At 42.8% G+C, this 26,887-nt stretch overlaps 1 protein-coding gene across 1 annotated transcript; it reads left to right on the top strand.

Moving 5' to 3' along the window:
- The first annotated feature begins 394 nt into the window (after positions 1–394).
- On the top strand, positions 395–26,887 carry HORMAD2 (HORMA domain containing 2). Its single transcript, XM_090062972.1, has 13 exons — positions 395–445; positions 1,504–1,648; positions 2,966–3,029; positions 4,041–4,077; positions 5,815–5,835; positions 6,608–6,634; positions 8,429–8,496; positions 9,515–9,666; positions 11,178–11,431; positions 14,735–14,842; positions 17,816–17,845; positions 20,698–20,746; positions 26,632–26,887. Exons 1-13 carry the CDS (start codon positions 395–397, stop codon positions 26,727–26,729), a joined length of 1,104 nt encoding a protein of 367 aa, XP_089919098.1. The 3' UTR covers positions 26,730–26,887.

Raw genomic sequence — 26,887 nt, 5'->3', positions numbered from 1 at the left:
CTCGGCATCACTGCCTATGATATTATTGTCTGCATTGAGGAGTGGACCGATGCCTGACCTAAAGTTCTTTTTGTTCCAACTGTTTTTAAAAAATATCTTCTCAAGCCACCTCTGTGTGTACCAGTTCTGGGCCTGACTTTGCATTTTCAGTACCATTGACAATGTGTGAAAAGCAAGAGATTCTTCCACCATATGAATTTTTGGAGTGTAGCAACTTCGATCTGCCTCCATTTAGGTGTTCTGGTGGGAGTGTTCAGACCTGCAATGAGGCTTAGCAGACACATTCTTATGCTTAGGTTATGAGTGATTTCAATGATCACATATTTTCTAGGTAGCTAACTCCTGTTTCTCTGCAGGTCCTAATTGTATGTGGACAGCAGATCTTTGAAACTCGATGGCCACTGTCCAGCTCTCACACACATCACAGAAGCATAAAACCTCCAAGGTACAGGATTTGGGACATAATGTTATTAATAATTGTGGTTTTGGCCTTATAGTGCTAAGTCTTGCAGAGCTAGCAACCTGGGTTTGATTACATATCCTAGCTCTCCCTCCCAGGGCAAGCAGTCGGCTCCATGCCGAATGAGAAGAAAGCTTTCTGTCCCTTTCTGCTGATCACACTGCAGCTCTGTTGGGTTTGAAAGCATTTGTCTCCACCTCACTGTAGCCAGGAAAATACAGCATGCATTAGACAACATTGGGCTTTGTGTGTGAATTAGCACCTATATACTAGGTAACGGGTGCTTGGCAAAGAAGATGGAGACTTCTTGGCCATGTACAGAGCCCCATTTGAGGAAGAAAAAAGAGTGAACTGGTCGAGACTCAATTTTAATAAATCTTTTTCCAAGATTTTAAAACTATGTGATATTTAGTTTCATAAGAAACTTAGTTCTTCATGGGGAAAAGTATGTCAGTGCTTACCTCCCACTCCTAACTTACCTCTCACACCTCTTTGTCATGTGGGTTTTTTTGCATTTATGTGATTTGCACTTAGATGTCCATAAGGGGCATGCTTCCACAGCTGCATACCTAGCTGGCTGGTGCATAGCCTGTTGCAAATTCTTGGTTTTCACTTGTATGTCTATAGTGTAGGTGTAATCGAGTCACAAAAGTGCCAAAAATGCCCACATAAATAGCTGAAAAGTGGCCATTTAGGCACAAACAGGTAACAGGATTCCACCCTTAGTCTTAAGGTAAAGACCCAGTGCAATGTGCTAATGGTTTTTAGGGATTAAAACAGTATGGAGAAGGATCATGTTTAGATGCCTAAATACCATTTAGATGTCTAATAGGTGGAATAGGATCTGCTTCCTTGCATTAGATTCTCTTTTGGCCCACTTATTCTACTGGTGTATCAGAGTCACAGATATTCTTTGAAGACCAGAAGAAATAGGAAAGTAACCTCGATTTGACCTCCTTCTTACCCTGCTGAGACTTATCTCTATTTCTGGCCCTGGCACTGATCTAAAACTAATAATATCTTTGTCTTTGCCCTATTTTCAGGAAGCAGTGTTGTTTCCACACACAGTTACCACTGAACAGCAGTCCATGGTTCTGGTGAAAAGGCTTCTGGCCATCTCTGTTTCCTGTATAACATACCTGAGAGGGCTGTTCCCAGAGAGCGCATATGGAACTCGCTATTTAGATGGTAATCTTGGAATATGTGCTGAATTCACGTGTCTAATCATTATCTTTATTAATTACAGATTAGCCCCATGCTCTTCACATGTATAACAAATTCAGTCTTTTGTAGGAAGATTGTTGACTATAGGCCTTATCCAGCAGTCCTAATTCAGACAATCCCTTGTGGCAGTGAGATAGTACAGAAGACAGTCTAGAGCTGTTGGCAACCAACAACCATTTCTATCAGTATTTCCTTTGCTTTAGAATTACATTTATTACTTGGCACTTAAGAGTTGCCAATGCCAAGTGTTCTAAAACTGAGTGAGCCCCAAAAGTCCATGAAATTGGCTTAAAAAAATCAGTAGATTTAAATAACAGTAATCATTGTTTATATTTGACTTTTATGAGCCACTTTGGTTCACATTTTTCAAGTTTTTCTTGGTAATCAAGGGGCTAAAAAGTATTTTTTTTAATGAAAACTAAGATTTACATGCAAATTCATGACTGGGAGCTATGGCTTTAAGGAAGACACAAGCTTTCTGGAGTCTTGTGATAGGATAACAAGAGCTGAAAACATTCATCTACAACTTTATATTTATATAAGATCTGTAAGTGGGAGAAAGGAAGTGAGTCCATACATAAACCCACTTAGCATACCATATTATCTTGCAAACCACACTCCCCTAAATAAAACATTCACCTTGTTTTTGAAAGGCACAATGTATAAAAAAGATCTTTCCTTGAGAGCCTGTGCTGGGGTTGGGGGTGGGGAAATAAAGTGTCCATAAGCCAGTATCTATGGAGCTTTGCATGTAAGACTTGTAGCTTTACTTTTGCTCTCCCCCACCAAGGCTTAAACGGCAGAAACTGCTGTTACTATATTTCCTCAATTATAAGCACCCCAATTTCAAGCAACTGAATTTTGGAAAAATATGTGTATTATATATATATAATATATAATATACACGATTGTTTAGTTTATATTTGTGTTGGTGAACAACAAAATCCAGAAGTGCCAGTGCTGTTGGGAAGTGCCAGTGTAAGATAGTATTCGGCAAGGCGCTAGTAGGAAAAGAAAAGAAGTTGCTAACATTTCTAAATGAAGCCATTGCTCCAGTATATTTTTGTGCGGGAGTCCAGAATATCTTGAGAAAATGTCTTTGGTATTTTAAAAGTCAAGTGTAAGTCTGTGTCAGCCCACCTGGGACTCAATGAAAAACAGAAGTTCAGCTCAGGAAGTGCCCAGATAAAACACTTCATATAAAAAGGGAGGATGACTGGTTCAGTTTCTGTTTGCCCAACTGTGATAAGCTTTTTAACTGTGCTAACTCTGGTTTTGCAGACCTCTGTCTGAAAATCCTTCGAGAAGATAAAAGCTGTATGGGATCACTGCAGATAGTCAAGTGGTGAGTGAGTAACAATGAAACTAAGACAAGATTATGCTGAATTGCAGGATTTCATCCTCTCATGGACCCCTGCTTCCTACATCTGAAACCTTCTTCCCCAGTGGTAGAATTGGCTATGCCAGTGCCATTCCCATTGATTTATTATAAATGTTTTATGTATGCTTGATGTAAGCAATATGTTCTCCTAAGAACTTATAGTCTGAAGGCCTGGTCCTCTCTCACTGAAGGCATTGACATTAATGTCCTGAAGTATGGGTGCCTATGAGCAAGTAGTTAAGACCAGGATGAAGCTCAGCATAAATAAGATTGTGATATTTTTTCCTCAGCGTGTATATTTGCCAGATCCCATTTGTACAGTTCTTTTGATACAGTACAAATTTCTGTACAGTATTTCTCTCCTATGGAAGTTGTACCTAGGTGCCTGGGACAGAACAGTTTAGTTCTTAAATCTATCCAGGGATAAGAAATGTACTTCAGAACCATGGCACAACTCCTAAGCAGCAGGGAGCTGTTACATAGAACTTAGCCCTTCAAAAGCTCTGTTCTTTGTCCATTTAGCATCAAGGTCTATATTAGAGCCATTTGCAGTTCCCAGGGCCAGTTCTGCACTAGTTCCAGCGCAGTTTAGAGCAGCCATAAGGAGTCAGCCTACCATCTTAAAATAAGGAGTATAGTACCACTTCAACCACATCCTCTGCTTATTAGCTATATCAAGGGAATATCCAGCAGGCTGAATCCATTGGTGCAAAGGGCCAAAACAGGGCCAAAGATTTGGCCATTACTACCTGATGTAAATACTGGCCTGATAATGAGAACCAGAACCTTGGCATATAAACTATGATCACACACCTAGAGGAACAGAGAGATGCTTGATTACCATGAAAAGAGCTTTACAAGCCAAAAATATTAGCAGCTCTGTACTGCTTCATTCTTGATATATACTTCATCTACTCCATCTCCTGCTCCTAGACTGATGTGACTTGGTACCAACTAACATTTTTCTCCTGGCAGGATTCAAGGTTGTTTTGAAGCCTTAGAAAAGAACTATGTAAGTTTTTATTTAATATTTTTAATACAGTGTTGGTTTTTGATCTGCTGTGTTCATTCCTGGGTATTTATTTCTGCTGTGTATTCTGCTGTGATCTCAATGAAGAAGCTCATACAGTACAAGTATACAGTAGAGATCTGATCTGTGAGAAAGCCATGTGGCTGTTTATGGCTCCCTCTGCTCCAGAATTAATTATTATTAATGTCTAGACCTATTTGTTAAAAATGGTTAGTTTGCACTTTGGGAGGTTCTCTTCAGAGTTCTGAATTTTTCATTCTTTAATGTGTGGATACAAGTTCTGTCAGAGCAAATATTTCTTGCCCTTTTTCATGTCTCAAGTTCTTAAATGCTTATGCATTCCTTCTTCCTCTTCTTCCCTTGCTTGCCCTCCTTTCTCTTGTTCTTCCACCATCTCTAGCTTTCTCAGTTCTTCCTTTTGAGTTTGGATTTTCTTCTTTTTCTATATTTTAAGGCTTATTTAACCAGTTTCAGAACGACTACAAACTGTCAAGTGATCCAAGTTCTCATGTATTCTAACACAAAAGCTGACCTCCATATACAATGTGCTGATTGCTTTTATTTACATCAGTACTATTCATCAGGTTGATTTTCATCTACTTCAGAATGATTCTCATCGGTATCAGATGAACTGTTCACCAGCAGGGCTGTTGAGATTATTGCTTGTTAATGGCAATGCTATTGACATTGGCATCATTTGAAATACTGTGAACTCTAGCTCTAGCTAACTGGCAATTCTAGTAGTCATCTTTAAAGAGATTATGGTCAAAGTCAAAGGTCTTTCTGACCTTAGCAGCCTGTAGGGCTAGTGTGGTAAAGGATCAGCACTCTCTGCAATCAACAGTACACCAGGGCATAGTGTGGCCAGTGTCATGTCATTGACTAAACTTAAATCAGCATCTAAATCAATTGGGAGCATTTTTGGCACAAGTCTGGAGCCAAGGCTCAAACATTGTGTCTGGAGCTATAGGAAGATGCCTTAACTGCTCAGCCACTGAACCCTACATGCAGATAAAGGAGTGTCCATTATTGATAAGAACTACTCCTCATACTCCAGATCATATAGGAATCAATATTGATGAAAGTTAGGGAAAAAAACATCTTCCCTTTGAGCAGGTGTTCCATAATTGTCAACTGTGGAATCTCTTCTGAAGCACTTGGGGCTCATCAGCATCAGAGAGAAGATCCTGAGCTGGATAGATCCAGGAAAGTGTTCCCTTTGCTTTACTCATAAAGTGGGCTAGAGCATTCTCTAGCCAAAACTTCCAAGTGGCTTTCAAGTGCAGCCCCAAGTGGAGTCCCTTGCTGCAGTGCAGTCTGCAGGTATAGATGGCTACAAGGAGGTTCATGTCTGAGGGCAAAGGCTGAATGAAACATCCTAGCGAAATGGAAGGAGAAGGAAAGTTTCAGAATGAGGTTCACAATGTAAATAAGAATCTGATATTGGACTTGAATGAAACTGGTGTAAAGTTAGCCTGATGGCTTTGTTCAGAGGGAACACTGGGAACCAAGTCTGAATATGCAGACATTTTATAGGCAGACAAGGTTAGTTGCTTTGGAAAATGTGCATTAAATGAACTGGCCACTGGGTGTCATTGATGTTACATCAAGATATATTTGAACTGGCAAGGATCTGTATGAAATATTGACTGGCAAACTCTGGAATGCATGTATTTTTTCATTTCAGTAGATTTTGACAAGACTTATTTTCTCTTCCAGTTGCATATGGCTGTCCTGGCAGTAAGTCATCTATTAAGTCAATACAAAATGTTTTCCTACCTCCTTTTTCCCCCTGCCACAGTGTTTAGTTGAGTGTCAAACCAAGACCCCATATGACAACTGTCTGTTAGTAGGGGGGATTAAAGTATTCAAGGAAGTAGTGTGAAGCAAAAGCTTCATTTAATAGGATGAACACTATCTTAAGCTGCATGAGAAGGCTGGCTGAGTACATAAGGGCTTGCAGCTTTTGTTTCCATTTCTGATGCACAAAATGCAGCTTTATGTTACTAGACACTAAATGAAAGTGCTGCCATATGCTTTATATCATGACAACCTGCTGGGCTTCTGTCATCACTTAAACCAGAAACAAGCTACTGCCCCTCTCCCTTTCCTTGTTCCTCTCTTCAGTTGCCTATTTGTTACCGCTGGCAAGACAAACTTTTGTCACAAACTCTGTAGCCATTAGGTTTCTAGCTAATACCTTCAGTATTTCTGAGATTGTACACCAGCACCTGTACTGCCAGTTTTGGATACATTCCTTTGAAATGACACTGTAGGTATTCTAGACTCTAGGACCCTTCCACATTGTACATGGTGCCCATTTTCTTCCTTGCCCTGCAGCAGCTTGCATTTCCTGAAGAAGGCTGCAGCATGAATATGGCTTTGCTTCGATCCAATATGCAGACTTGACTGTCTATGTAGCTAAAGCACAATAAGGGTTCATTTATTATATTACTTTTCACTGCTATATTTTAATAAAGAGAAAGATTCATTCTGTCTGCTTTCTCAACAGATTTACACTAATCCCAAGGAAACAGAGGTAAGGAAATGTCTTACAATCTGTTCTGAGCAGGACATAATTGCATGGGTGAGTTGTACTGAGTTCAAAATGGACTTCTAAGGTTAAATCTAGCCTTGACTTGACAGGGCTACTTGGTAGAGGGAAGAGACACAAGATGCCAGGTTCCCTGCTCCTTTCACCCGTGCAGGCTGGTTCAGAATTTAGGCAGAATAGTGATAAAGTGCTCTTGTTGCGCATCTGTCATGGTCCTGTCAATTGTAGCAGGTGATGCTTCTTGGGCCTTAAGAAGGGATGTTAAGAGGAAAAAGGGGTATGATCAGGACCTTGCTCCCCTCTGCAGATGACTAGAAGCAGAAGCTGACAATAATGCACATAACTTCTTAATGCACCACCTTTTCAATGTCATTGTGAAAGGTAAAATTTGTTTATGTGCATGGAGGTTGGCTGAGTCTTTTGAGCTACTTCAGGCCTGGGACATAAGTGGTGTGCAAAGTGGTGGATTACATACTGCAGCAGGTACCCCTTGAGCCATTTTTCTGCATCTGCCCTGTGCAGACAGATGCCTGTGGAATCTCTGCTTCCCCAGTACAGTTCTGCTGCCTCCATAGAAGAGCAACAATGCAGCTCATAAAAGAGCAAGAATTTAGTCCATGGCTAAGGCTGCCAAGGCTGATTAAATGTCCAAACTGCAAGATAAATATTAAAGTCCCTTTGAATGTTACTTGGAGGTGACACCCAAATTCCTTTTGGTCTCTTTAGTCCATCTTAGATTTATAAAAATCATAAACTTTGAATTGGACCAGGAGGCCTGGATAGATCCTTATTCCTATGTTGAGTTTTCAGCTGTAATTCACGGTAGTTTTCTTCCTCCAAAACCATATTCAAATCTATTTTCTTTAAATGTATCATAATTAGAACTAGTTGAAGAATAATTTCTTATCTCTCTCAGAAAAGATTGGTGAAATATCAGAAACAGATGTTTTCATTCTGAAATGTCACCACTAAGTTTTATTGGAGTTCAGGTCTCTGATGCTCCCATTCACCACCATAGAAAGGTAGTTAGCCATGTTAGTCCAAAGTTGGGCAAAAGGCAGGGTAGGGCAGTGGCTCTCTGAGCCTGTTAGTCTCTAAGGTGCCACCTGCATTCACCACTCTGCCTGGTAGGACTGTACCTCCCTCACTGTACCATAATCCCCTCCTTTGTAAAATAAGGCATGTGTTATGGTAGTTATGTGACCATAGTGCATCATTTATAGGCTGACTGTAGCCAACACATAAGAAAATATAGGCTGACTGAAATACAGCTCCCATGAGACATGGCAGCAGTGCTTCAGACCAGATTTTTTTTCTGTTTTAAGTCATTCAGGTTTTCAACCCAAAAATCTGAATATTTATAAAAAAAAATTCCTAAAAGCTTGATTGAACTAAAAAAATTTCCAGTTTTCCACTGACAAACCATAGTGACAGAAAATAGGAGCATCACCAGTGAGAGTTTGTAAAGAAGTCACATGCTTGTCTATAGTAAGGGCTTCTGCTTTTTCTCCCAAAACTACCTTTTGACTCTGGAATTCATTGTTTTTCTTCTTAGCCCCAAACTCAGTTTGCATTTGCTTTTTTAAGAACACTTGATAAAAATCAGTGCACAGTGTTTTTGAGTTCAGACTGGAACCTGGTTAGTAACTTTACCTGCTGGATGGGAATAGGAATGAGAAAGTATAGCTATCCCTGTGTTAACTGAATATTTGTTGGGCTTGCTGTGGTGCCATATTCCTGCAAGATCTGTTTTTTCTGCTCCCTTTGTGATCTCTGTAGAGAGTGACTGAGCTGTATCAGTTCAAATTCAAGTACACAAAGGGCAGACCACAGATGGACATCATAAGGTAATTGCCTTGTTTTATATCTGAAACCCTGCCCCCAGCAAGAAACACATTTCACTGAAGCATTTATTAAAGAGGAAACTGACTTTAAAGGTACCACTGTAGGGGTGACATATGTAGATATTGTCTAAGTCACAGAGGAAATCAATGGGATTTAGGCTTCTGTGCCACTTAGGCACTTTTGACAATTGTGGGTGTTTATACACATGCTCCAGGAGTGGGGGGGATGAGCGGGGTGGGGGAGGCGCTTTAATTAGAGTAGCTCTGAGAGACACTTTAATTAAAGCACCTGGAGCATCATATCTATCAGCGTCCCTGCACTAAAAAATGGCAGCGGGGGTGCTTTAACTAAAGCTTGTCAAATAAGCTTTAGGTAAAGTGCCCCACTGCCATTTTTCAGCACAGGGACACTGATACACACAATGCTGGAATCGGCTGGAGCATTGTAATTACCATAGTCCAGCAGACTCAATTAACTGAGCCTGCTCTGATGCACTGTAATTACAGCTCATCGGAGCAGCCTTGCTACACATATATAAGCACTCTGTGTTCCTGGACTAGCTTCGCTTCTTAGGAATCAAAAACAGACCATTCACTTAAAACTGCAAGATGGACTTGCAGTAGTCTCTGTGATGAATCCGCTGTGTGTGTGATTCTCACCCAATCTCCTCATTCATTTAAGGAAAATCATTCAGAAGTTCATTTATCAGGTGAAAGGCACTTTTGTTGTAGCTGTTTTTGTTCAGTCAGTCATTTCAGACAAGTGAGTCATGACACTTGTATAATATAGTTTATGGCCCCAGTCACAAGGTTTGTACCACTTAGCTCAAGACTGGTTGTTTTTTTCATGCTATCTGTCACTGTGACTGTCATTTCCATGTTACGTGAAAGCTGCATAAAAGCACTGTTCCTATAATATGATCTGGCAAGATACATCACTGGGTGCATCATGTTTTTTGTTAGGTCTTAGACTTACTGACTATAGGAAATGATTCTGTTGTTCTTTTTGTGTTGGCTACAGCAACAAAATGGCCTCTGTGAATGGGGTATGCAGTGGGGAGATTAAGAAAACCAGTGTTCTCTTGATCCGTAAACTGTACCTCTTAATGCAGAACCTTGAACCCCTTCCCAATGATATTACCCTGACCATGAAACTCTTCTACTATAATGATGGTAAGTAGAAAACAGAATGTGATGTAGATACATTTTTCCTTCCTGTTAATTTCCACGAGCATCATAAAAGAGAAAACAAAGATAAAAAGTGTTAGAATTTAGTGATGAGATGCAATGCAAATATAGTGCCATTCCATAGGAAAAAGTCATGGCATGTACCTTTTAATAAAGGGCTCAGCATCCCTATAAGAAGCAGTGTAATGCAGAAGGGACAAATCCTTTCTCTTTATGCAGTGTGAGGAGCAAAGGTTCTAGGTTAGTTTAGTTTAAGTCTAGAAAATGAATGTATAAGTGGCATCATAGAATTCAAAATTTATTTCTCAGTGATTCCAGATCAAAGGCACTCAGGACATAGATTTTATGGCCAGAAGGGATCATTATCATCATCTAGTCTGAGTCCATCTATTCTTTTATAACAAACCTAGGGACAAAATTTCTACCATTTCTGTAAGGGATTAACTGGAATATGAGCCTATGACAAATTGCACAACAGGCAGGAAGTTCCCCACAGATCATTAAATCACTGCAGGTTTGCAAGTGAAGGAATTAATTTCCTTTGACCCAACTCACAAACTCAGTCTGTGATCTGAGGTTATACTGGGCTTCTTCTTTCTCAACCAGAATCTTAATTCTGCCGACCTGTTGCTGCCCAGGTATAACTCTGTGATTTCATTGCCTTTTGTAGTGTTGTTCCAGCTATGGTGGCTAAGGGAATACACAAAAAACAAGATTTATGAGGTGAAATAGTTTTTATTGAACTAACTTTGTGGTTGGGAGAGACATTAGGCAAGCTTATGGGCACAAAATACCCTTCCTTGCATTCCTAGCTGCTTGTCCACATTTGTTTTCAGATTTGAGGAAAGGCATGTTGTGCCTGAAACATCTCTCCCAACTACAAAGTTGGTGCAATAAAAGTGATTGCCTCACCTCACAAATCTGGCTTTTCAGGTGGGTTAGACAGATATAATCAAGAGCAGAATATGACAACTGAGTTTATACAAGTATAGCTGGGAGGGATGGGACTACAGAAAGACTCATGTAGGATTTTCCAGCTGTTTGACCTCCAAAATCTGTATTCGTCAGGGGGAGGGGTATCCTTTGCACTTTACCCCCATTATGAATGTAAACATCTACACAAGCTTAATTGACCTTTACACTTGCAGACAGATGAGATAAACCCTTTCACTGGGATAACTTGCCCAATCCAGTATAGAACAGTCCCTGAAAAAATCAGGGGTAAAACAACATTGGTGTAACTTGCATTGTTGTACAGTTGTGTGTCTGTAATTACACCAGGGTATTCATTAGCTCAAAGCAAACAGACTATTACTGGCTCCCCTACTAACTACAGGCTTCTATCCTTGGGTAGCCCTCTGTCCATACCACATCCCCATGTAATTTACATCAGTATGCAAAACACTGTAAATTACACTGATGTAAATTTGTTGTGGGCCCATACCTCTGGAACATAGTCCTTCTGACAGTTGAGGACTCTCATCTTTTCTGTGCAGTAACTCCTGATGATTACCAGCCCCATGGCTTTAAGGAAGGCAGTAGCCCAGATAACTTGCTGTTTGATGGTGATCCTGTCAACTTGAAAGTAGGATCTGTCTCCACTGGGTTTCATAACCTAAAAGTGAGAGTAACAACTGAGAATAAGAGGATGAGGGCATTGGGAAGCAACTTGGTCCAGGAGAATGGCCCAACTGAGATTTCCTATCAAGGGCTAGATTGTGATGAAGAGGAAGAAGAAGGTAGTACAAAGGTAAGGAAATGACTTGAGTCACTTTGCTGCACTCTCACTGTGGGGAATAAGGTATTTCTTCATCTTCTTACTCTTCAGGGAGACATTTTGCTAGAATACCAGTCTTAACATGGTCTAAATGAGTGTAAAGGAGCAAGGGATTAGAAGTCAGTGGACCTAAAGTCATATTCCTAGATCTATGACTGATTTAATGAATCATCTTGGGCAGTATGTCCCCTCTGTATCTCAGTTTACCCAGCTGTACAGCGGGACTAGTGACACTGATTCTTTTTTGTAAAAGAGTCAAGAAAGCTCTCTGCAGGTAGAGATGGTGGCACTGTTGTTATGTCATGTGCTTAGCAGTGATGCTTTGGACATGGAGTAATTAGTCATTTTCATAGCAGAACTGAGTGTCCTGACAAGGTGAGATATATTGGAATAGGTGCAGCAGAATGGTTTTTCCCTTTAGTAGCTGTGCCAGGAAGTGTCCCAGCAACTAAGACAAGACAGAGTGCACGTGGGAAAAATAATAATCTCTTCAAAATGATGCTATCCTATCCATACCAACTCTGGTATGTGGGGCAGGAACCAAAATGGTTCAGTATCTGCAACCAGGAGAGAAGAGAAGTGGTTATCCATCTTGTTTTAAGCTAGTTAGCTGTGGTACCAGCCATGGTCTAGCTACAGCAACTTGGAACATGATACAGGTTGCAAGGCCTGTCTGAGCAGCTGAATAAGCACTCAGGCAGTTAGGGCATAGGGAACTTCAGGCTTCTATTTCTAGATTGCAGCTGATTCCTGAGCTCTCTGTTTTAAGCTAGTTCAGATATGTATCCATTCTGCACTGCAGTCATTGCTTTAATGGCAGCATAACACACACACGCGCGCGTGCACGCATACACACACACACTTACAAAACAGAGGAATGTCCAGATTGTGATGCATTTCCATTACATGGCATTATTTAGCAGGTTGACCAAAGATATGGAGCCATGTTGTTAAGAATTTTCTGAAGTGTCTCGGCACATTCACATTCGCCAATCTCTAGAAGTCTGGTTGTAAGTATGGTGGCAGGAACTTCTGGGAACAGAGGAGTTAGTTAACCAAGTTGCTGGGGATATAGCAGTTGAATGTCTGGTCAATAGTGCCTGTAGCAGGATGGGCCCTGGGGCAGCTGTGGAGCCCCCTAGGACCACCATAATCCTGCCCTCACTCCCAGTCCTCTATATAAACCCCCCTGTTTATCTTTTCTGCCGTGCCTTTATGTTTCTTTATTATTAATTGAGAGGCTGCCCCTGAGTCCTGGAGTGCTCTCACTGTCCTCTATTGATCTAACTGGCCCCTAGGGTCTCCGGGTCCTTGACTCACTAACTCCATGCTACTCTGTTGTTCATGGGTGTCTGTCTTCACCCTGGCAGACATACTAGTGCCTAGCTGGTGCTGTGAGCCAGTGGTCACCACCTACGGCCCAAATGGCCCCTATTTAAGACTTATGGCTATTCATTGTGGTCTCTTGATGCCCCCATAACCATACCCATGCCTCACAGATGTCACTCAGTCATTGTTTGCCTTCCTATATAGGCTTCAACCTTTATAGCCCTAACCTACAGCCTACTCTGCCTGTTGACTGGTGGCCTATGACCCCTGGCTTTGTCCTGGCCTTTCCAGTCTCAGTGTCTTGTCAGCCCCTGACTGCCCCTGTTGCCCGCTCTGGGCTCAGTCTCCAGTCCTCTCAGCCTCAGGCTGCCTGCACCTTGTGCCCCTGCCAGGGCTCAAACCAACCATGCCAGTCAGGCACCCCAGTGGCCTCCTTTCCATCCCTTACAGCCACAACCAGTCCTCCAGTTTAACTCTAAAAAAAAAAAAAAAATTCAAGCAACTTTAAACTAGAAGTGCCCCCTCTGGGTCATTGTGTCACTGCCAGGCTGTCTTTCCACTCTGTGGCTCCCTTTGCCCTGGGAGTACCTGCCATGGCCTGCAGTTCCCATTCCTCACCAGCCTTAACTGGCAAAAGCTCCTCTTTGCAGCATATAGGGCCATATTACCCCTCTCTGCCTTGGGGCCCCAGGCGTATATCCCCTGGCTCCTCCCCTTTTGGTCAGGTGCTCTTCTGACCAGCCACAGGTATGTCCTCTCATCTTAATGAGCAGGTTATTGTGCCCAGGCTGTGTGGAGAAATGACCCTCCAATCTGTCTCTGCTGTAATGCAGCAGCCTAAACCCTCCCTCTCTGGTTACAAACTCTGGCTGCTGGATTCACCTGGTCGCCTAGGTAACAGGGTGATACATTCCATAGGGAGGGGGGAGCTCTCTCTTTCGCTGTTCAAGAGTTCCTGCCACTGTAGGTCATGTGACTGGTCCTCTCACCTGGAAAGGTGATGTCAGTTGGAAGCACCAGTCAACAGCCAGTGGGTCTGCTTCTGATGGGAACTGAGTGATGAAGTCGCAACAGTGGTATAAAACAGCCCCTCCACGATGAAGTAGGAGGAGAAATGTTGGGACGTGTGCACAGAAATTTGGACCTTTGCAGCTCTCTTTCTCGCTCAGGATGCAGAAGTGAGTAACTTACCAGAAATGTAACTAGAAATGTAGTTCACAGTAATCTAGAAGCAGATCCAATGGCTATCAGGCTGGTTCTGTTTGCTCAGAGTTATTCTGTTGCTACCTCTCTGACTTGTACCCCTCCCCATGCCTACCCTCTCTATCCAATAAAGCTATCCACTATAACAAGCCTTGTGGTACATGCTTGAGAGGGATTGGGCATGCCTTTATGCTCCCATTGCTTGGCTGACTAAGGAAGGCTTCTTTCTTGGCTTCAGATTAAAGGAAGCACTCCAAGATTTCACAGTGGGTCAAGCACCCTACAAGGCCTGTGTCCCCCGGGCGGCACAGAGCCGAGACAAAGACCAGACCCCAGGTGGTGACAGCAGTTACTCTAGGCTTATGGGTGTGCTCCAGGAAGGGGGTTGGCCAGAAGCTGGTGCCCCTGGGGAGGCATCCAAAGCTTGGTTTTTGGCTCAGGGCAGGAGCACCCCCTACTGGCCCACCACAGGCTACAGTAGCTCCTTTGCTGCTTCCCTCCTACAGCTAACCCTTCTTCAGCTGCCTAGGGCTCTTTCTGCCGCAGTCTCTTTCTCAAAGTAACAAGAGCCCCTGGCTCCCTGTCACGGGACCCAACAGGAGAAGATGGGAAAGTGGGTTGGGAAAGGACTGAAAGTATCTGAGTTCAGGCTGAATATACTTCAGTGCTAGAAGATCTTCTGCACAGGATTTTACTGTGGGATTTCTGTCAGCCTATTAAGAGACTGCATCATTTGCTTTTCAGAACAACCCTTTGCCTGTCAGGGTAGAGTCAAGTAAACATGGGAAGAGCGTAAGTGACACAAATTCAGGCTGGCAAAATGAAGTGTTTAGTCTTCACTCTCAAAACACAGTTAAAGGTCTTGCTTTAAAAAGAAAAGGCATCCATGTTCATGTTGAGTGACTGCCTTAATTATACAATGCATGTGTTTTTAAGCTTAACCATGGATCAGCTAAATTTTTCTAGGTTCTTCTGACTTCAGATAAAGCTATACTGGATTCATTAAGGGGTGATAACAGTGGGCCTTAAGGTGTGTGTGTGGGGTGGGGGGGTTGTTAAATCAATATTCTTCAACTTCATCTCAGGAAATGTGTCTAATATACAGAAAATAGGTATTTATTCAATGCTGAACCATGTTATTTCTGTTTCTAATGATCCTGTTGTCCTTTGGATGTTGAAAAGCAGCCTTTACAAATGCATGTTATATGTTCAAGCTAAACAAATGTAAAATAATCACCTGTTTATCCCTTTCAAAAAGCCAGTTTCTGATACTGCAAGGTTACCCATAACTTTTTAGGCCTGTGAAATGGCACCGGTTAGTGACAGTTCAATTAATAACATCATTATTGCTTATAAAAATGGAGTTTGACTCTAAACTTTACAGATATATGTATATGTAAGCAATGAGTTGCACATTTAGATGAGTCTCTGCCTTGACATCTTTGTTTCCAGAAATAGCACTAAAGCTGGAGTTTTATCTGAAAATGACACAGGCTCAATGCCAGCATGAAATTTAGCTCTGTCCAGTGCTACCATGCTTCTAGATATTGTCTTAATGAAACGGTACCCTACACTGGAAGGTATATATTTCTGATATTACAATGTTTAAATTTCAGTTAAAAAAGACAACGTGGAAATGATGGAGACAGGCAGAGTGTCCTGCAGAGTGTAAAGCATCTCACCAGGTGAGCATCATTTTGATTAGCTTCTGTTCATTTTTAGCAGACTTCCAAAGAGCTGGAATCCATTGCCATCTGTTTGTATCTTCACCAAGAGCTTAGAAGGATTAAAAAAGGCTTAGATATGAATAATAGAATACACAAAGTTATGTTAGGATGGTAACATGTAGAAGATTAAAACTCTTGTGGCAAGGGTCCCTGATAGATTGAGTTTAGGAAGAAACTTCTGTTTTACCGGGCTGCTCCATAACTGTCCACTACAAGAGTTTCACACATTTCTCTGGAGCTTCCAATACTAGCAGTTCTAAAAAAAAGGATGCTATTGCATCATTGGCCTCATTCTGTCTGTGCGTTGAGAGCAGTGATGACTATGGGCACCACCGCATCTGGTGTTTGGTGATTACTTGAATCTGCTGTTCAAAACTGCCCTCTTACCTCTTGCTGGGTTTTTGGTTGTAGCCATGTTGTTCTAAGGACATAGGCAGGCCAGGTTCTTTGAGTAGATGTGATATCTTTTATTAGACCAACTGAGTAGTTGGAAAAAATTCTTGTCAAGCTTTTGGGTGCAGTCACCCTTCTTCAGGGTGACTGTGCCTGAACGCTTGCCAAAAAAATTTCAAACTACTCAGTTGGTCTAATAAAGGGTATCTCTCCTACCTCTTATATACTTGCCAGCTGCCCTTGTCCGAAGTTAATGGACTGTAGGTAAACCACCCCTTGTAGCAAGAAATCTACCCAATCACTATTGAAAACTTCTACTCAAAACCCATGTATTTAACTCTTGATTAGGAGTCAGGCTCTGGTCCATGTAGCCTAGAATTTGAGTGAGCAGATCACATTTCATACTTGGGGACCAGTATCAGTTGTAAAGTTTGAACCTAGAGTGAAGTAAGGAAATTTCTTCTGCTAGGATATTTCCAATTTTTGTTATAAAGAACCACGGGAAGTCTAATTCTCATCCACCCAGCAAGTGGAGACCTCAGCTTAATGTCCCATTCAAAGAGTATCACCTCTGTCCAGTTCCATAGTATTGACTGCAGTGTCAGCCAGTTGCGTTAGAGCTCAAATCCACCTCTCTGTAGCTCAGAGACAGCAACAATTACCAAGGGAACATTTCCCTTTTGCAGTTAAACTGCCTTTCAAGTATTTGCCATCAGTTTAGTTCTGAGAAATGAACCTCTGTGCCTAGGCTGATAGTTTTTAAATTTTAACCACATTTCTCTCAAACATATCCTCATTTCCTTTAATTGCTGTTGAGGCTGCCATCTGTGTGAACACAGGAGACTTCTTGTCACTCATTTTTCCTACTGAATCATGTTCTGACATTCTTTGTGAGATATCACAATTGTAATCATAAGCTCAGACACCCATCTCAGGGAACTTGTGAACTGTAGTTTGCCTGTAATAAGGGCAGTGACAATTTCTGAAAGTTGTGCTAGAAAATATGGTATTGTTTATTGACAAATGGAGGAGTATTCTGTCCATTGAACACTTCACCTTCACATGTAAGAGGTTTGGCAAAATGTGTTGGGTTTTTTTTTTACTTGATTGCCTCTTCAATACAGTATTCTTTGAAAAACCCATCATAGAAAATGGCTAATTTACTGTATTTAGGTACTTTTAGAGAAACATTCAATCAGGTCAGTAGTCAAAAGAAGCAGATCAGTGTGATAAATTTGATAATTTGATTTCAGCATGATTTTTCCATACAAGAGGGACTTCCTTCCTGATAAATGAGGGAAGAAGTAGGCAAACTAAGTGACTAGTATACATTCCACTTAAATCAGGAAGCCAGAGCATTCAGTGAAGTTTGTCTTTAAATATTAAGGCAAACTGCTCTACACAGGCAGAGCTTCAGCAGAGCTATATAACTTACCTGAGCTGAGGACCTGGTTCACAGTACTAGATTTTGATTTACTACTCTCATCTCTGATCCTTTTCTAGCAGGTATCAGCCTTGCAGTGAGATAAAATATGAGAATTCTAGGTAGTGTTTTCATGTACAGAAACTTGCTAATGCAGTTAATGCTGCTAATCTAGCCTACAGCTGGATTCAGGTCATTTTTTGAGGATTTTGGTAGACCTCTCTCTCCCCTTGTATTTCTTTGACTTTTTTTGCACAAAACATAACCAATATCTTCAAGTAGGGAGGTCAGGCTATTACAATGGAAATATCTGTATATGAGATATTACGGGGGTCAGCAGCCCCTGGCACGCGTGCTGAGCATGGCACGCAAAGCCATTTTGCTCAGTACACCACCGCCAGCCGGGGCTCTAAGCAGCTGCTGCCAGCCATGGAGCCCAGGCTGTTCCCAGCAAGCAACTGGGAGGCTGCAAGCCCTGCTGCAAGCAGATCAGGCTCCGTGGGCCGGTTGCATCCAGGAGGCTGTGAACAGCTGCTCCAGGCTCCAATATGTTGGCACTCTGGCACCTTCGAAGGTAGATATTGTGGTTTTTTTGGCACTCGAGCGAAAAAATGTTGCCTACACCTGAACTATTAGAAGTTTAACATCTAATCTTTTTTGAACAATAGGTCAGAAAGCTTCAGGCTCTGTTTGATTTTGTTTGTGTCTTTTATGGAAATTAAAGATTCCATTGTGAAGAGCAGGATGGTACCTTAGAGACTAATTTGTTCAGAGCGGTATAAGCTTGCCTAGGTGACAGGTTACTTCATCAGATTTTGTGAATGAACTTGCAAATAGCAAAGGTAGTACCCAAAAAGGAATAAAGTAATTTAAATATAAAGGATAGGAAAAGGAGGAAGAAAGGCTAGGGGAGGGGGCACTGCTAAGAGAAGTGACGGTGGGTTGAAGAGATCAAAAGGTATGAACAAATAAATTAACCCACTGAGGGACACAGAGGTATAAACGCTAGTATAGGTAATGGGATAAGAATCCAGAGTCTCTGCTGGGAACATACACTAGTTCTGCAGAATGTTTTGCACTCTCGACTCGCACCAACATCAGTAGTTGTTGAGAGTCTCAGGAGCTTTGAAGAGGCACTCAGTACCTGGAAAGGTCTGGCTCAGTAGCTGGAGTACTGGACTGGGACTTGCAAAAATTCTGTTCCTAGGCTTTCATTTCCTGTACCAGTGTTTCTTGTTCCATCTTATCTTGCCATGCCTTGTACATTTTTTAAGGCAAAGACTGTCTCTTAACATGTGTTTAAAAAGTGCGTTGCCAAGAAGCCCTGATCTTGCTTGGCTCATTTTAAGACCATAGTAATGGTACAATAGGCTGTAGGGAGTATTACTTAGGATAGGTCAGAGGTCACCCCACCAAATGGACACCTGTTTCTTGGGCTGATTGGTCATTGGAAACTGAGTAGAACATGGCTATATGAATCTGCTTATGCTTTATCTCATACTGCAGTCTGGGATTTGAGATCTTGGAGCAGTTCTCAGTGACCTTCAGAATTCGAACAAACACAAATAAGACCCTTTTAAAGGGTATAGACATAATAATTGTACTAATGTCAAACAATAGCAATATAAACTACTTCAATATAACTGTTACACCTATAGTCTTGTATAACAATGCAAAGGTAGCACAACAGTTGCCACTTTTTAACCTTATTTCATTTAGGATTAAAATTTTACCAATTGAGCTAACTTATATTGCTATGGATCATGCAGATGCGGTAGTTAGATCAAGATAGCCAGTATGCTTTCTCAACCAATTTCTCCCTCTCTCCTTTAATTGCAATTAAAAGGTATGATTGTCTATACCCCAAAATAATTCTCTCATCCTGTCTTGAAGAGACTTTATTGTTTTCTGTGGAAAAGAGGTTTGTTTTTGTTTTGGGGGGGTTGTTTGTTTTAGGGTTTTTTGCGTGCAGGCCTCTGATTACAGCTAAAAGGGGAGTAGTGAACCAAATACAATTGGAGGAAACCAAAATAGTCTAATTTAAACTTTGTGCTGTGGAGGTTTTGTTTTAAAGTAAAAAATGTTTTAATCTGGCTTCTTTCTGACTGGCTAAGAGAATGGATTCCAGTGACAGTGCAGACTCTCACAGCCGGTGCCCCATGAGATCATCAGTGCCCATTTAACAGAATGACAGCACTCATATTAACAACTAGGGCCCTGAGAACAAAACTATCCCGGGGCCATGCTGAGCTTCTTTGGTATATGGGTGGGCATAGCTAAATATAAGGATAAACCCAAGCAGCCCATGGAAAGATTAGGGCCTAAGTATCATCACCCCCGGTGCTTGTGATACATGCTTCCAAGAAAAAGTAATTTTTAAAGTCAGCAGGACAGAAAGCATCTGAAGGGAGAAAATCTCCCACTGCAGCATCTCAGCTGAGCAACACAAAAATATTTTGCTATGGTTTGGTCATTATCTTCAATATTTGCAACCCTCTCTGCCCCCCACTATCTTTAGTCATCTATCAACACAGCACTGTATCTGATGAGAACTTCCTAGAACATCTCTCCTCCAGTACAGCTGGAGCTACAGAAACCTAAACAATGCACTTAAATTCAAAACTAAGCTTGCTTCTTTCTTCCTGTTAGCTCTGGCCATTCTGAGTAGGCATGAGACAGCGCTGTGAGGTCAGTAAATTCCTGGCTGCCTTTGATTCACATCAGACCCTAGCTGTATCTCGGGATGGGGCCATTCATTTCTGGCATGAGTTATTCCTGTCTGGGGCACAGGAAGCAGGATTTTCCACATTGGGAGGTCTTGTTTGTCACCCAGTGGATCTGCTGTGGTTTAGCCCTAACGCCCTCAGAGCTCCTGACATCTGCCAGAGGGTCCTGGACATAGAAGCCCAGAATTTCTGCACTGGCCACCAGCTCCCACAAAAGCAGTGTCCCTCACAGGATGTTTATTGTTCATGTGGTAGCCACTTACCCTCAGACCCCCTCTGAAATAATAAACCAAAAGCTACGAATAACTGATTCAGTTGTAACTTTGCTATTCCCTATAGGGCTGGCTGTAGTTGCAATGAGAAATGTCTGTCAATCCATGACTCCCTTCACAGCATGTGGAGCCTTATGTACCACAATGAAATTCCTCCAGATGAAAGGGGAAGGTGGGTCCTGATCCTGCAGCCAGATGTGCTAATGCAGTGTCTTTTGCCCTTGATGTGCCCCCAGGGGTTTTTTGGTGGGGGAGTAAAAAGAGAAATTGACATTTTTTCTTCAGCCTTTTTTTAAAACTTGATCATTCTGTTCTTTGCTCCTTTAAAGGGTTCAAGGGAAACCTCAAGGTAGAGATAAGGGCTTTGAGCTTCCCAACCTACTGAAACGGAACTGATGTTTCATGAGAGCTCTCACCACAGTGAGCTAGGGGAAAAGAAAGAGGCCACTAATAGGTAGTGACGTCTTGGCATAACTTACTTGGGACATGAGGATGGCAAATTTCCATAGGAGCACTGCAGTGACTGGTATTTTGTCTTCCTCTTCTGCCCTGCTTAAATCGGCTTTATATTTAATGATCACTTGCTTGCAAATCAAAAGTGACTCCAGGGAAGTCAATGTAGCCACACCACTGCAAATTGCTATTTGTTCAGAATCAGGCCCTGCAATAGCCCTTTTTACTTCTGCACTGCTTTCCATGCAATAGTGTCACTGTGTTTTGAAGATGTGGGGCCCTGAGTTCCCAAAGTGCCAGCCACTCACTATTCAGTGGGTCAACACAAATGATGTCTTTGAGCAGAGAGGCCATTTCACTCTTGAGGCTGTTTTTTCATACAGAAGATTATCCACTGACATAACAGAAGCATGAGGATTTATTGCACCTCTTTATAGTATCCAGAACCTTGCCTTAAGCTCTGTCCTCCCTTCAGCACCTGTATACATGCCCCTTAACTTACCACAAGGGGTGCCTATAGACATGAGGGACATGCACTATAATTACAGTGTGTTGGAGCAGACTCAATTGAGTCTGCTGGAGCATGTTAATTGTTCAATGATCTTTAGTTAAAGTGTCCCAACCACCATTTTGAAGTGCAGGGATACTGAATACACAAGATGCTGTGGGCGTCTTAACTAAAGCGGCTCTGAAGAGCTGCTGTAATTAAAGCGCCCCACCCCTTTCCTGCTGCCCCTTACCCTCACCCCCAGAGCACATGTAAAGACACTCAAGAATTGGTGGATGATATCTCATTACATTCAGGGCCCTCAGGGTCTTCCTCATCATGGCTCAGGGACTTTCCGGCTGGCATAAAGTTTACTGAGTAGCTTTGTGTCAGCACCTGTCTTCAGCCCCACCCTGCCCCAGCATGTTATCAGGCTAAGAAAGAGGAGGCTACATGGTTCAATGCCCCTTTGCTCTAACTATTTTCTCCTTCTCATAATCCATAGGAAGTTCTGAGGAAGAAAATAAGTTAGAGGAAATTTAGCATTGCGCTAATATAAACTAAGTAGTCAAAGACCTGCCAAGCTCTAAGTAACATATGGAGAAAAAAGATGGCTTAATACTCCCTGTTCGTACACTGACCAGCGGTCACTGTGTAACAAGGAACTGGGATCCTGATTTTTGCAGCCCAAGTCTGGGGATAGCCCCCAGCTGTAGTCTCTACAGAATAACTCAGAGTTTTCCTACTCAGCCACCAGACCTTGTCTGCTTATGGAGAGCTTTAATCCAGGCCTAAATCTATTTTAAGTATAATATCTTTTCCAGACAACCTGCAGCTGCCCTGTTAGTTTTATGTCAAAAAATAGTAACACTTCACATGATTCTTTTTTTAGCTGTAGTTCCACAGACAAGAATTCCATTAAGATGCAAAGTAGAAATATTGCATCTCTGCACACAATATAGTGCTATAAAATACTGCATGTATTCATGAATTAACTTATGCCAGAACAGTGCAGCATACTTGATGCCCCTGTCTCCCAGCACTGAAGACAAGCTAAGTAGATATAACAACTGTCTTTCATTGTGTATCCATACAGCACCTACTGCCTAGCACAGTGAAGCCCCAAACACCCTGTGGTAGGCTAGTGTAAGACAGGTTAATAACATTCACCTAGTCTTGACTATCTCATCCATTACTTCAGGGCAGCATTCCTCTTCTCAACTGTGCTGCTAAGTTGCTCTGTGAACTTGAAAAAATAGCCTAGGGTTAATGAGGTCAGAATCAGTCCCACTGGCTTCAGTGGAAGATGCAGATGCACAACATACCATACCTACAGGTTGGGGAACTCCCTTCTTGTCAGTACAGAGGCAGAAAAGGATCTTGGAGTCATCATTGACTCCAAGATGAACATGGGCCACCAGTGTGAGGATGCAGTCAGGAAGGCCAACCGCACCTTGTCATGCATCCACAGATGCATCTCGAGCAGGTCCAAGGAGGTGATACTCCCCCTCTATGCGGCACTGGTCAGGCCGCAGCTGGAGTACTGCGTCCAGTTCTGGGCGCCACACTTCAAGAAGGATGTGGACAACATCAAGAGGGTTCAGAGGAGGGCCACTTGCATGATCAGGGGGCACCAGGGCAGGCCCTACGAGGAGAGGCTACGGGACCTGAACCTGTTCAGCCTCCACAAGAGAAGGCTGAGGGGGGATCTAGTGGCCTGTTACAAACTAGTCAGAGGGGACCAGCAGGCATTGGGGGAGTCCCTGTTCCCCTGAGCACTGCTAGGAGTGACCAGGAATAATGGTCACAAGCTGGCAGGGTAGATTTAGGCTAGATATCAGGAGGCGCTACTTCACTGTCAAGGCGGCTAGGATCTGGAACCAACTTCTGAGCGAACTGGTGCTGGCTCCTACCCTGGGGGTCTTTAAGAGGAGGCTGGATGTACACCTTGCTGGGGTCATTGGACCCCAGTACTCTCTCCTGCCATGGCAGGGGGTCGGACTAGATGATCTGCTCAGGTCCCTTCTGACCCTAGAAACTATGAAACTATAAAACATGTCCTAAGATCTGACCCAGAGCTAGTCTTAGGGAAAACACTACCAGCGTTGGTGACTTGGGGAGAGTGTGCTGGGGGGTGGGGCACCCTGAGCAAACTTAGGGATGGGGCGCCCCACCCCCTGGCATCCCGTCCCCAAGTCATCAGCACTGGTGCCCTGCTGCAGAGCGTCTCCATCTGACAGGCCAGGGAGTTGGGCAGGACAGCCACCTGTAGCTGGGACCACTGGCTGCAGCCCTGTTGAGCCAAAGCAGTGGGAGTGCTAGCGTGAGCAGCCAGTGAGTACTAGCATGGGGGCTCTGGTGCTCTGCATCCACCATGGAGTTCCTCCATGGCCTGACACATAACTGGCCGCATGCAGGTGAGACTTGGCTGGGGCTCTCCCCTGCTCCCCTCCACAGGCTACTGGCCCCATCCTAGCATTCCCTGCATGCACTGCCCTGCCCTGGCCCACCTGGGCAGAAGTAAGTGCTACTGCTGCTGTCACCCCTGCATATGAAATCCCAGGCAGCCCGCCCCAATGTGCCGGGGCCCCTTCCCTCCCATCACCCATGCCCCGGCATTGTTCAGGGCCCTAAACACCCCAGACTGGCACTGCTACCTACCAGTCACAATGCCCATGTGTGTGTATGTGGTGCTTCCTGGCCATGGTGTCCTGGGCAATCACCCATGTTGCCCACCCCTAAGGCCAGCTCTGATCAGACCCTTAATATGTTAGAGGCAATAACTAGAGACCTCCCTAAATAGCGGTGAAACAAAGGGTTTTTTGCAGCCTGCTTGTAGTGTGCACAGCCGATTTTGCAGGCATTTCACAGTGGGACCATCTCTTGACTGACTGGTGCAGTGGCACCGGCAAGGGAAGGAGGGACAAAGGAGCAGCCACCAATTTGTCTGCTGCCCCTCAAGCTGCCCCACCAACCATGCCTTTCCTTCCCAGGAATGAGGACCAGTGGCTCCCGCTGGGGAGCCAGCATTTTATTTTTATTAACATTTTTCTTTTTGCTGATTTAGCAGAAATCCCAGATTTCATGGTTTCCACAATCTGCAAAACTGAAAATTAAGTAGGTCCCTAATGATAGTCCTCTATCTCCTTTGGGCAGCTGCAGAGATGCTATACAGTTTCTGACAGCTCTGTGCTGTGTTGTAAAGGTGAACAAAACTGTCAAAATAGCTGCCGTGGGCTATGTCAAAGCAGCCATCTAGAGCCAGTGGAATCCCCCCCTTGGATATCACTCTCTGTAACCATTTCCTCTCACCTAAAAACAATCCAGGTCATGTGGGGAATCCAGGTGGGATCAAAGCACTGAAAGACCTATTTAGCCTGCCCTGGGATCTGTGGGAAAATCTAGCCACCTCTGCAAAGTTAATGTTGGTAAAAGTAGCACCGATTCCACCTGCAGGAACTATAGTATTGTTTAAGGAAATAGAGCATACAGATGTTCTGGCAGGGTGAGTCTAGGTCCTGCAATGTGGCCATTGGTTGGGCAGCACAGAAAAAGGGTCTCCCTGCACAGCTGACTGTTTCCACAAAGCTGGAGGGCTCTGACCTTATTACCTGACCAGTGGAAAAATGCACAGATCTCTTGGCTTTGTTATCACAGTGGCATTCTTTAATGCAGTAGTTCCCCTTTGTGTGTTCTAGGTACAGTGAAAAAGAAACTGATAAATCAAAGTATTCTATGGAGAGGGAGTGCCCATTTGAAAAGCCAGATGCAAAGTTGGGGGGTCTCAAGCAGAGGCCTCACTCTTTTGTCAATTAAAGTTCCCTTTAAGATCAGCACTAGTTTTGTCTACCTTAATTTGGAGCTTTACTTGGAAAGTGTTGCTCCACTTTTCTGTTTTTCAATTAAGAAAGGAAGTAACACTTTCCAGGTTGACTGATCTAACTGTGCATGGCCCAGGAGTAAAGAGAAGGAAAGAGAAAATACAGAATGAATCATGTATAGGGCAGAATTGAAGTTGCCTTGACCTATTTTAGAGCTAACCATAATCTGTTAGTTTAATACACTAGAAAAACCATAGATATGTAAAAGTTACCAAAGCCCCATCCAAAGCCTGTGGGGGCTAGATAGAAAGGAAGTCTTGATGGCATGACTGAGGAATTTGTAATGACCACATTATGCTATCTAGTAGCCTTGAACATAGTGACTTGTCAGCACTGAAAGTTCCAGAACCACTTCCTAATTAACACCCTGTATGGAAGCTCTTCTTTTAGAATCAAAATGCCTTATTTTGAATTAATTTAAACTTAATCCAATGGACAAAACTAATTCACAATACAGCATGCTGATTCTGAAATGAGAATATCCACATACAGAGTTAATTTAGACTAGCTATTCTGATTTCAATTCACACCTGACCTTAATCTAAATTACCTTCCTTTTGTAGACAAATCCTTAGTTGGCATATTGTGAGCTCCCTTTAATTGCCAAAGAGTACAGTTTGACCTGATAAAAAAGGTACAATAACACAAGCAGTTGTTTCAAAGATCATTATTTTTAAAAATGCAACTGACATGTCCAATGTTCCTGAGAATAAATGAGGAAGTTTTTTTTGCTAACAATGGCATGATGATCAGTGCTACTTTACTCCCTATCTCTGTTACGTTAATCACTATAGTATTTCTAGCATGCATGGGATCTAGGGACTATGTGCCTCTCTTCACAAGAACCTTTTTTGCAGCTATCTAGTGTAGCAGCATAAGTATAAAGACTACTACTGTCACCTCTATGCTATATGTTTGTATTATGGAGGGATGGTTAAAAAGGGGTGTCTATCCCAAAAAGCTAATCAGTTCCTCAAAGATCTCTGCTCCTTATAACCTCCACTGGCAGTGGGGGGATACTGTTGCCAGAAGCACTCACATTCACAGGTGGAGCCTGTGACTTTCAGAAATCTTCTAGCTCAGGTTATGCAGGACCCTTATTCCTCACCTGATTGCCTTTCTAGGGAGCATAACCAAGCTAGTCAAAACTGAGAAGATATCCCAAAACCAGATTGTGGTGACTGAAGTCTGATTTTCTTGTCTGACAGTTTGCTTAGAAACCACCCAGCAGTTTCTGCAGTATTGTGATGTCCTTTCTGATGCCTCTTGCAGACACACGGCCTGGACTTTGCATTTAGCCAGGAAGAGGTGGTGGGGCCAAGGAAAAAGAGGAAGGTCAGTGAGCCACTGCAGCTGCTTCTAGAAAACAAGAAATGATGCTTGCCATGGCCTATAGACCATTTCTGAAAAACCACATTGTACCCTGGCACACCTTACACCCTCTCCCTGTTCATAGAAACTTTTATCCTCAGATTGTACTTTCCATACCATGTGCATATTTGTATTTTTACATATTTTTTATTTTTCTGTTTTAA

Source organism: Crocodylus siamensis, chromosome 9 (genome assembly GCF_052110815.1).
Source record: "Crocodylus siamensis isolate JL-2025a chromosome 9, ASM5211081v1, whole genome shotgun sequence".
Classification (NCBI taxonomy): domain Eukaryota; kingdom Metazoa; phylum Chordata; order Crocodylia; family Crocodylidae; genus Crocodylus; species Crocodylus siamensis.
The sequence above is the reverse complement of the archived record's forward strand: the minus strand, read 5'-3'. Positions and strand labels throughout refer to the sequence as shown.

Coding starts and splice junctions, on each gene's coding strand:
- HORMAD2 (XM_090062972.1), top strand. CDS start 395: ATGGCCACTGTCCAGCTCTCACACACATCACAGAAGCATAAAACCTCC. Junction 6,635..8,428: donor CTAATCCCAAGGAAACAGAG/GTAAGGAAATGT, acceptor TGATCTCTGTAG/AGAGTGACTGAGCTGTATCA. Junction 20,747..26,631: donor ATGTGCTAATGCAGTGTCTT/TTGCCCTTGATG, acceptor TGCAGACACACG/GCCTGGACTTTGCATTTAGC.